The sequence below is a fragment of the Oryctolagus cuniculus genome, chromosome 16 (assembly GCF_051225735.1).
Source record: "Oryctolagus cuniculus isolate XC-2025 breed Fujian yellow rabbit chromosome 16, ASM5122573v1, whole genome shotgun sequence".
Taxonomy (NCBI): Eukaryota; Metazoa; Chordata; class Mammalia; order Lagomorpha; family Leporidae; genus Oryctolagus; species Oryctolagus cuniculus.
The window spans coordinates 42,555,722-42,567,954 of NC_142882.1; the positions used below are offsets into that span (position 1 = coordinate 42,555,722).

General features: G+C 35.3%; 1 protein-coding gene across 13 annotated transcripts in view; it reads right to left on the minus strand.

Moving 5' to 3' along the window:
• DGKB (diacylglycerol kinase beta) overlaps positions 1–12,233 on the minus strand; it is a 781,129-nt gene that overhangs the window by 595,594 nt on the left and 173,302 nt on the right. For 7 of the 13 annotated variants that reach the window (XM_089315158.1, XM_089315157.1, XM_089315159.1 and 4 more), the window contains exon 3: positions 9,684–9,760. In XM_089315158.1, the coding sequence (XP_089171284.1) occupies positions 9,684–9,760 (77 nt within the window). Of the gene's footprint in view, positions 1–6,003; positions 6,025–9,683; positions 9,761–12,233 lie in introns of all 13 variants that reach the window. The other 6 variants (XM_051832537.3, XM_017350433.4, XM_008274094.5 and 3 more) reach the window with 1 other exon arrangement.

Here is a 12,233-nt window from a genome sequence, read left to right on the forward strand (position 1 = left end):
AGGAAATTAGAGAGGTGCTTTCTTTAGAAAAAGATCCTATACAGAATGATAAGCAATGGTACTCTCAGTTATTATAGTACTTATAAAATGGAAATAATGGACTTGAAGACTTTAAATGGACTATATTTAATGCGGTTTTGATCTATCTTATAATCAAAGTTCTGTACATCAACTAAGTTTTGCACTTCAGTTAGAATCTACTAAATTGGGCCGGCACTGCGGCTCAATAGGCTAATCCTCCGCCTGCAGCGCTGGCACCCCAGGTTCTAGTCCCTGTTGGGGCGCCGGATTCTGTCCAGCTCTCTGCTGTGGCCTGGGAGGGCAGTGGAGGATGGCCTAAGTGCTTGGGCCCTGCACCCACATGGGAGACCAGGAGAAGCGTGCTGGCCGCAGCGGCCATTGCAGGGTGAACCAATGGAAAAAAGGAAGACCTTTCTCTCTGTCTCTCTCTCTCACTGTCCACTCTGCCTGTCAGATAAATAAACAAACACACACACACAGTGCTCTCAAATTCATAGTGTCAGAGATTTAAAAAAAATGTAAAAAAAAAAAAAGAATCTACTAAACTGATGAGACAATGTCTTGTCTGTGTTCAATGTCATTAGTGTTATGTTTCCATGCACACGTTTGAGTGTTACTGAAACCCCTGGATACTCGAATGTTTTCTTCTTGAAAAATAGCTCTCAAAAATGTTTTAACAAATATATGCATTCACTTACATCTATACATACAAACACATATAGTTTGCATAAGTAGTTTCAATAAATGTAAGTTAAAACCATTCCTTACTTCTATGTTCACTCCTAAGAAAAGCTTTCAAAGGGGGCTCCTTAAACGCAGACACATTTACATGAATATTTTCTCTTCTCTGCTAGGCAGTAAGATCCAACATGGCTTGTTACCATGCAATGGTTAACACCATTTCTTTACTTGACAGGTCCTCATTACAAATGTGAGTTAAGAGCACTTTCCTGCACTTTACAGCATGCAAGAACATTGATTCAGGGGAATGATAAGAATTTGTAAATAGAATAAATACAAAAGAAATCTCCATAGGAATATAGTCTTTCACTAAATAAATTTCAAATGATATCATGTCAAAATAGGTAGGTTATGGTTGTATATTTAATATTCTAGTAGAATAAAAACAAAGCAAAATCAGCAAAACCAATAAACAAATGAGTGTTTTTTGGTCGATAAACCAAAACCAAAATGGCCAAGGGTTTCAAATATCTCCTTCCCTTAAGTTCTGTCCTTTTGAAGTCATCAAGACCCAAAGCAGACAGCATTAGGACTGGGAGAAACATCAGGATGAGAAGAAGTAACACACTAGGAAACACACAGCTGACCTGTAAAAGTGTGGGACCAAGATTTTACAATTGGGTCAGGGCATTTACATTTCTTTTAAGGCTTAGGAACTCTCTGAGGGGGGTGGGCATTTTGCCTAACACTTAGGATTCTTGCATCAAGTTTAGAGTCTTAGGTTTGATACCCAACTCTGGCCCTTGCTCCAGCTTCCTGACAATTCAGATCATGGGAAGCAGTAGTAATGGCTCAAATAATTGGATATCTGCCACCCACATGAGAGACCTGGATAGAGTTCTAACTCCCAGTTTTGGCCCTAGCCCAGCCTGAGTCATTGTAGGCACTAAGAGATGAAAAGTTCTCAGCATCTGTCTCTCTGTGTTTCTCTGTAACTGAAATTACAAAGGAAGGGTGGGGTTTCCTGAATTGACATCAAGATAAGAAAATAGAAATGCTAATCACCTGATTTGATCATTTGATACTGTATACATATATTGAAATACTACATTATATCCTGTAAAGATATGCAAGTAATACATGTTAATCAAAAGTTGTAAAAATGTCTCAATGTGTAAAAATAAAGAAATCCAAGAGTTGAAGCATTGTGTCAAATTTTCAAACTGGATTTTCAAGTTTGTCACCCTTTGATAGAGATCTCCAACAGAAGTCCAGCAATGTTACCCATACAATCACAAATGCATTTGTGATGAAAATCAATAACTTTTTTCCATATCAAATGTTTTTCTCTTTTTGTATCTTTATGCTTCACTGGTGAGTGTTTTTATTTCAACTTCCTTCACAAAGCCTCTACTCTTCCCTTTTAATTTTTACCATTAATGATCTGCTCTATTGTACCTGAATAGAAAGAAGATGCTAGAAGTTTGATTAAAATGTTAGTTGCATACAATGGAGTCACCATCTAGGTGTTGCTGTATCTTAGGAACTGCACTATGAATTTTATATATATTCAATCATTTAAGCCTCACAATAACCCAATAAGTATATGCTACTACTCCTATTTATAGACAAGGACACTGATACTCAAAACAAGTTCAATAAATTTTCCAACATCAAAAGCTCCTAATTAGTCCAAGAGACCTCAATATTTCCAACTTCATTGTATATTATGTTATAGCTAATCAAGGTATAATTTTATACACAGATTCTCCAACATTCATAGACAATGTAAGTTACATTTCCCCTTATTCCTAGATACTCAGTGCATTGACTATTGTATTAATAAGCCTGACTTTTCAGGAAAAAGAAGGATACAGACAAAAGTATAAAAATAAGCAGCAATGATACTACTAGTCAGTTGCCAAGTTTTGAAAACTTTTGGAACTTGTTATCATATCTTTTGACATCAAAGTGTAATTCTTACTTGGGGCTGTAAATCTAAAAACTGTTTCATATCCGCCATCAGCCCTCACTATTATCTGTTCTACCATCTAGCTGTCTTTTCTTGCTTACGCTGGCTTAATGACTCATACTCTTCTATCCAAATCTATTGTGCACAGTGCCTTTGGAGATATTTTTCAAAGTGGAATAATTAGTTTGCTTACCTTAAAATATTGTGATTACATTTAATTATAAAATAACTGAAAATACTCTAAGCCTCTTTACCAAAACATTTTGTTTGATTTTCCTCTAGTACCTTTCAGCACTCTTCTGCTCAAAACAAAACAAAACAAAACAAAACAAAAAAAGAAAAAACAAAAACTATTCCTAACCTGAAAATATAATGTAGATGTGGGAGGATACTTCTGTTGGACTTGCCTTTGGAAAAGTGCAGAAAACCTGAGGATCTTAGCATCACTTTTTCCTGTAACATTGTTTTCAACTCCTTTTTAAGTTCTTCAGTACTTGTTATTATTAAAGAAATTAAAGGACAATCAATTTAGTTAGTGTTACTAATTTATTTTCCAAATGCACTCAAGCTCTTCCTTTGTAACCTCATTTTTAAGGGAAGAAATTGGACACAATGGTATAGTTTATTTTTATGTCTCAAACACCTGCTTTTTATTTCTGTATGACTGTTACATTAGACAAGGGGAGAAACAGATCAGTGTTGACAGATCAATTATGACAGATGTAACCTAGCAACTTGAAACAATCAAATCACTAATGTAACTCTCAAGGCAGAAGATGTGGTAGATGTCCATTCTCAAATAGTGAATGTTTTCACAAATACAGGATTTTTGCTGATGTTGATGTTTTCTCATTAGTGCAGTTAGGAGAATCCTGAAATAATCTTTTCAAGTTTGCTTTCCTTAATTATGTTATGATATAACTAATCTCAAAAACATCTATACAAATATGACACTTCTCACACTGTGGGACATGGTTCCATTGAGTGCTAGAGCAATTCTCTATGCCCAGATCATAAGCACTGAGTCAAGATACTGAAAGGAAAAGTACCGTATATTCCAAGAATTATTGACACACTGTCTACATCAGGTTATTAACATAGAATCAGGTTGGGCATTTACTTATAAAATCTGATGATACATTTTGAAAACTTTGGGTTGTACACTTGAAAAAAGAGGATGATCATGGAAATTTTATTAGGGCTAATAGAGAAGAGAAGGACAAAGACTCATTAACCTGTTCCTTCTGTATCTCCCAACCACCTGTCCTGGCACTGCGCACTTGAAGAAAGCAGAGCAACTACAACAGACATAATAACTCTACCACCAGGACAGCACTCAGGATTGCAACTGGGCCTGCAGGGCAGCAGATCTCATCATGTTTTTTAAATTAATTTTTTAATTTATTTATTTTTATTTTTAATTTATTTACTTTAATTATTTTTCAGTTGGGAAAGACAACTGAGTTACATTTCTTCACATTAAATGAGAAAGTACCTCTCTGAGAAAATGAAGGATATAGGATGGTTGGGGATGCATCTCAGGTATATGCACACTCGCCTTTGCTACCTGCCCCAGAACATCTGTGTGAAATCACCTTGGTTCCTAAAATGCTACTACGGTCACCCTCTCGAAGCACTAGTGGAACACCAACTCTATGTCAGGAGCACAACTAATTATTTTAAATGCCCAGAACTTAAGCCTTTCCAAACCCAATAGAGTTGATGTGCTCCACATTTTATAGGTGAACAAATTGAGTCTGGGAAATTCGTGAAAAGTCTGCGAATATGGCAGATGTAGGATTTAAACTCCAGCTCAGAACCTAATACCACATTTTTTCAGTTATATTTCCCTTATGATTTATTGAATGAGAAATGTTGAATTTGGCTCTGAAAGATAATTATAGCTTATACCAGAAGGGGTTTATATCATTATTAGAAATTATATGTGTCAATATCCTTGTTAGAAAACCTTTAAAATATGTCATTATGTGCAAACACTACAAAATATAGACTCTGACATACGTTTCTTATTAAGGGATCAAAGCAGCCCACTTGTATGAGTGTAAAGGGCATAGGTATTAGCAGAAACAGCACTGCAGAGTACCAAGTGCAAAGAAGAGAGCAGCTTAGGAAGCTGTGATAGGAAAACACCCTTAGGCCAGTGATCTACTGATAGGAAAATGCATGTGGAAAATTGTATCCTCAGAAAACACTGATGGCTAAAGAGAGAAGACAGAGCAATAACATGTGTATGATCTCATGCTTCCCCTTTGCCTTCCTCCAGTTTTGCCTATACTTTCTACTCGGCCTTGATGGCTGGCTACTAAACACTTGCTTATGGAACGAAATCTGAACAAGAGAATGGAAAGCAAACATGGATTCTGCTGTTCCTCAGAAAAGCTAGTTCATGTTGCAACTGTTTTTCAGAAAGCTTCGAGTGGGGATGTAGGTTGTAAAGAAAGGTGTGCTTGTTGAACAAGGGTGCTTGGAAAATGCTGTTTAGTAACAAATGCATGAAAATGTAGACATTCATATAACCATTTAACCTGAGTGACTGCCTTCCATGTATTGTAAAGCTATGTATTCCATATCTATGGGAACTCAATGTATTTCCCAGTGGAAAAGAGTTTCAAGGTTTTAGGTAATTTATATACTTTTAGTAAGAAGTATTCCTACAGCAATGAAGACAATCAAAATAAGTACTAAAATGGCATAGATATATACACGTAGAATACACAAAAGAGTTGGAATTATTTACAATCAGCTGAACTATAGAAACTTGTTTTAAACTGAAACTTGTTTTATAGAGTGGACCCTATGAAGAGCAGATGATTGAAGCAACAGGTAGATTATTCTTCTTGCCAGCATGACAAAATCAGTAGCTTTTCAGTTAGGGCTCCCTCCCAGATTATAACACAGCACTGTTTTGTAGACAAAACAAAACAAACCAAACAGGCCTTCCTGTATCTTAAGTGCAACTTCAAATAGTCCATTATAAATTACTAAATTAAGACTTTCATTAAGCAAACTATGTTAGCAGATCCTAGTGAAATTAGAAAATTATATCCCAGAGTCTACAGAATAGAAGCCCACACTATGAATCCTATTTGATAATATTAAAATAACACCGGCTTCTCCATTGACTCTTTGACTAATTTGATAAAAGTTTGTCACATTTGACTCCACTTTTAACTATATGAGTATGATAGGCAATCTTGCACACTATAGGAATCAGTGGTAGATACCTCTGTGATATGGGTGAGAAAACATAGCTCATATCAGAATAAAGAGAGAAAAGACAGATTTTAATAGAAAAGAAAATGTCTTACTTGGTTAAGAATGTCTTGTTTCTGTGCATGCAAGGAAAGAAAGAATACATGTGTTAATGTAAGATAATTTATACTCATCTCATAGCTCTGAGAATTTAACTAGAAGTTCAAGTTTACAGATTGATTTTAAAACATACCCTAGATCCATGGATCTCACGATGTAGGTCTGAAACAGCAGCATCAACATAAACTGGTAAATGGATAGAAATGAAAATTGCTGGTCCCACCCCAGGAACACTAAATCAGCAATTGGGGTTGGGGGTAAGGTGGGCAGCAAACCACATTCCACCCCCCTGGTGGTCCTGATTTATGCTAAAACTAGAGAACCACTGGATCGGTCTTTGAACATAATCATGGAACAGCTCTGACTGATATGAGAAAAATATAATGAATAGTATATACAGTATGATTAAAATTTTTCAGAATTAATGGAAATACACTGTGTTTAAGGGTACATCAGATGATGAATACTTACTTCTCGAGCTTAATGTTTCCTTCTATTAGTGTAACACACCTAACCACTCTTCATGCCTTTAAATATTACCTATATTCCCATATATCTGCCACTTTCTTCCCATTTTTTTTAGGTGTCAGAGAAACAATTTGAAATTGAGTTTGAAATCTAGGACCCTCTCTCCTCAAACTGCATGCAACGCCAAACTGGTTCTCTCTCATATGTCAGATTCCACTACTGCCGTAAGACCACTTCAATGTTCTGACAGTGTTTTCCTGTGGAGCTCTCAAGAAAACTGGATTGCTGCAGCAAAAGTTTCATGATCCTACTCAAAAGATTACAGAGAAACTCATAGGAGTCCCTTACCTCACATGTGTTGGTGGTAATTATGTGTAGAGAGATACTCACTTTTATTTCATAAGCCATGCCATCCAACAGCTTTTACCTTCTCCTTGTTCATTCTACCTACTATGACCTTCCTTCTTAAACTATAGCATAGTCATTTGAAGTAAAGAGAAAAGGGTATCAGCTTTTAATTGGATCGTAAACAGCTAGGTGTGAGTGTGGTTATTCTCATGAGTCTAGATGGGTAATCTTTGAAAAGTCATTTAATTTTTCTTAAAATGAGGTTCATTAATTCAAAGTCTTTGTAAGATCAAGACCTTTTACATTTTTTGTTAGAGAATCTTAAAGGCTATTGTCTAGATTCTCTTATTCAATTTTTGAAGGAACAGATATCAAGCGATCTTTCCAAGATAGGAGTTAAAATTAAATGATGGATCCACATTTTGCCCTTTTTTATTTCTTCTCCATTAAAATAGACTCAAATGGGTCACATCTTCTTTGTATTTTTTTTTAACACGGCCATTTTAAAACCCAGTAATTCAAGTGAATTTTAAGAAAAATAATGCTTCCACCACAGAGGCAGCTTTATTCTGTAAAGGAAAAAGCAAAGTAGGGGAAACAGAGGCTATTCTGTCTTTGAAAATGTATTTCACAGAATGATAAAAGTTATGTTCACTTTAGAAAACAAAGGAATGTTTGTCCATTCCACAGTCAGGCTGGAATACTAACTTTTCTTGTAATTGAGCATCCATTGGTAGCCTTCTAGGCCATTCAACTTTGGGTTCAACTTGAGCAGTCGCTAGAGACTGATACCTTCATTTGGAAATTGACAGTAGGAATTCTTTCTTATTGTTGAAGTAATCTTTTTAGAAAAGAGATGAGGTCATTTATTGAGAAGAACCTCAAAGCCTTAAATATTTTATTTGCAATTTTGGAGATGTCTAATTATTTGCTATTGACTTTCAACATATACATACTAAATTTCTAAAAAGAATTGTATAAGTTTTATATTTTTCTTGGAAGGAAAAATTCTTATCAATAATAAGAACAGACAGTAGTTTCACTATCAGTTGAGAACTATTTTTGGGAATCACGAGATTTAACTTTTTATTTTCCAACTTTCCATCACTTTAATAATGCAGTTCCATCAGTAGATATTTGCATTTGTGGGAAGTCATTACTGAAAAGGCCGACGTCATACCTGGGTTTGTTAGCATTTCTAGCAGCTATCTCAACAATCAGAGCATGCAAGCTTGTGGTCTTCACAAAATAGATGACATTTGCAAGACCAAATCTCAGAGTCCTTTAACAAAGTCTTAAAGAAAAAGACTGCTCTGAAGATACTATCATATTTCTACTGAATTCACAGACAGTAACTATTTTTAGGAATTAAAAAACAGGTTGATCTTTGTATATAGGTTAGACAATATGTATTTTCAAACATTGTTGGGAAAGTTATCAATAGTTCCATTTTGGGGTCTTAGTGCAACTCAGTGCAAATTGTAATTTTTACTTCTGCTCTGCCTTCTTGGACTTTGAGGGTTTCCATTATACAAGTTTCTCTGCTAACATTTTTGTCTTTCACTCTACAGCATCTAGGGAAATAAAGTGTGAGACAAATATGGGCTGGTTGTCTGATATATAAAAATGTGAATGGCTTTAAATTGTCCTTATTTCCCCCATCATTTATAGGCAGTAAATATTATTTTTGAAAAGGAAAATAAGTAGTAGTCTCAAAAGTTTTAGGAGGTACAATAATGTAGTAGGACATAGAGATAATAAAATATGATATGAATAATAACTAATGATGATGAATACTGATTGGAAGTTACTAACCACATATGTACTTTGAGGTTGAAATTCAGAGATTGAGCTGTGATAACTAAAATGAAGTTCCATAAATTCTAGAAAGTACAATATTCAAAGGTAACCAAGAACTGTGCTCTCACAAACATGCAAAAACCAAACAACAATGATAACAAAGACACATTTTCATCAGCAAACAAATCTATGTAGAGGATTCATCCAGACAAGTTCTTGCAAAGAGCAGACTGCAGCCAAGTATCACTGGAGAAGCTTCAAATGAACTGAGAGTAACTAAGGTCAAACATTTACAGGTGGCATCTCTCTGCTAGTATCTGGTGGGAAAAGTAGTGTGAATCATTAGGAATAGAAAGACATTCATCCAAGCAGAGTGCTCACGAGTACACAGGGCATGCACAGGATTTGTAAGAAAATAATTTCAGGAACCTATATGCTTGCAGGTAATTGGTTAAACACAAGATAGGAGGGGGAAAAGACCCATTTTTCATCCAAGATGGGTCCTTAAGATGACAGACCAGTTATGTCCATCACAAAATCTTTCTTTGATCTGGGAAATGGTTCCTTGAAAGAAGTAACCTCTGTGCACCAAACCAAAGTCTGTTTTGGGTTAAAATGTGGAAGTCAGGCATCCTCTGTCTCCTTTCCATATCTGGTCCTGTTCCCTAACTTCCCAGACAAGAATCTTATACTGCATGTAAGTGGCCTATACTCCTTCGTGCACACACTATAGAAGTGTTATTTTCATTAGCAAAACGATTTGAATGAAAAATGTAGTACAACACTTAGTATATCTTGCAAAATAGCATTTTGTGATGGACTCCATTTTGTTTGTGCTATGGTATGTGAATATATATATATAGTATATATATATATAGCATAAATGGACTATATATATAGTATATATATGTATAATTTGTATATATGCACATACATATAAGTGTATACATATATGTATGCCTATATATAAATACAAACATATTTCCATAAACTTTCCATTAAAAGATAATCCCCACAAAGCATATATCTGAAACTGATTTAAAGAAAAAAGAAGTTTTACCCCTTCAGGATTATACTTTGCAAGCACACCGTTACCGTGGAATTCTTCAAGAACATCCTTTAACTTCTTTGTAGAATCTACAAGAAATAGAAAACATACAAATATTTTACAAACATCTACTATGACTGTGTAGCCCAGGAGAGAAACAAATGGCTCCTAAAATGTAGATAATCACCAACTGAAACTAAATGGAAAAATAAACATGCAATGTTGTCTTCTATCATTTCTGAAAGGCAATGGCGTTTTAATCTTAAAAAAGTCACAAAGATATGAAAGGAACAGAAAAAAGGTATATTTTGCCCAAATGTTTTGATCAAAACGGGCCATTGCCTTATATATCCATTAATGAGCACATAAATAGCTTTTATGTTTTCTTCCTTTATTTTTATAACATCTAAATGAATGAATTCAACCTCACTTACAGAGAAAAAAGAGAAAATAGGCATTCTTTGTTGAACGTTACAATTTAAAGTGTGTTTTTCATATATAGCTGCATTAATGTTAACTGCACCACTGCATAACTTAGAGATAAAACATAGAGCCAAGCATCGAAGGTGAACTCACTCAGAGGCAAGCTCTACATTACAAAATTTTGGAGGGTATTTTTGGAAGAATATTCTAACAATAGATAACACCAAACTTTGCTTCAAACAAAGTTTGGATGCTTCAAGTATTTAAAATTATTTTTTTCAAAAGTACTATAATTTTAGGTCTTTAATCAGATTAGATAATGACAAAAATCTGTCAAAATGAAAAATGTCATAAAGAATCCATGTAAGTTTTTTAGTATTAAGATTCTACATTAATATAAATTTTTAGTAAGCAGCTTCAAAAGCACAAGGAAGATGCAAGCAATAGCTGCCAAACATGAGTAAATCATGCAGTGTCAATCAAATCGGAGCAACAATGAACAAGCAATACTGAAATTAGGAGGAGAGAAACACGTGGGCTGTTTATTTTCTTTTGTGGATCAGGGCATAGGGAACTGTTTCCAAGGATTTGAACACTATCTTTCCTGATGACATCCGTACTACCACGATATAATCCTGTTTAAAAACTAACTGTAAAGTGAGCTTTCAAACATTCAATAATTCACTCTAAAAGTCTGTCGAGTGCATCATGCCTGTGTTTTGTGAACTGAACGTTCACATGCACAATTTCCTTCCTTTGTACTATAAAATCTGTGGGTTTGTATATGTGTACTGAGATAGTATTTTTTTTTAAATAAAAACATTTGTGAGATGAAATTGACATAACAAAATACACTACTTTAACTATTTTAAACCATGTAATCCGTTAGTATATTCACAGGGTGGCCATCACCATTACCTTTGCAGAACATTTTCAGCAACTTGGAAGGGAATCCCATACTCATTTCACTCCCCTTTCCCCTTCAACTCTTGCCTTACATTCATCTATTTTCTTCATGTATGGATTTATCAATTCTGGTTAGTTCATGTAAATGGAATCATCAGGAATGTTTTCATTGCGACTAGATTCTTACAATTTACACATAGCTTTCAAGGTTCTTCCATGCTGGACATGGACCAGTATCTCTTCCTTTTCTCAGCTGAGTAGTATTCCATCGTAGAACAGACTACTGTTTATATTACTCTCTCAGCAGTTATTTATGTAGATTGTTTCCAGATTTTAACTATTACAATAATGTTTCTCTGGAGGGCCAGCAGTGTGGCACAGTGGGTTGGGCCACTGCTTGCCATGCCAGCATCTCATATGGGCACTGCTAGGATCCCGGCTGCTCCACTTCCAAACCAGCTCCTTGCTAGTGTGCCTGACAAAGCAGCAGAGAATAGTTCAAGTGCTTGAGCCCCTGCTAACCACATGGGAAACTAGGATGGAGCTCCTGCATCCTGGCTTTGGCCTGGTCCAGCCGTGGCCATTGCAAATACTTTGGGGGTGAATCAGTGAATGGAAGATTCTTTCTTTCTTTACCGTTCTCTCTCTCTCTCTAACTCTGCTTTTCAAATACATAAATAAATCTTTAAAAAATGCTGCTAGAACATCCACATGTACACATATTTGTAAACATATATCACAATGTTCTTGGATGCACGCCTAAGGGTATAATTGCTGGGTCACACACTAACGCTATGTTTAACGTTTTGAGCAAGTACCAAATGGGTTTTCACAGCTTCTGTACCAATTACAATGTATAAGAGTTCAATTTCTCATCAGCTCTGCCAACACTTATTTTCTAAGGTTTTTATGATAACCATCCTAGTTTATGTGACTGGTTTTGGTTTTCATCTTATAAGTCTTTTGCTAATGACAATGATATTGAGCATATTTTCATGAGCTTATCTGCCATTTGTATATTCTTCAGAGAAATGCCTATTCCTTTGATCTTTTTTTTTTTAGTTGGATTGCTATTCAGCTGCTGAGATTCTTTGGTGTATGTGTGTGTGTGTGTGCACCTGCTTGAAGTTTGTACAGCTTCCTGTGTGTTTTTTTCCAGTTGATGCTTTGCTGGCACTTTCCATCTATGATCAAAGTCAATGTGTTGTGTTGTGAACCTTGCTAGACTGCAGG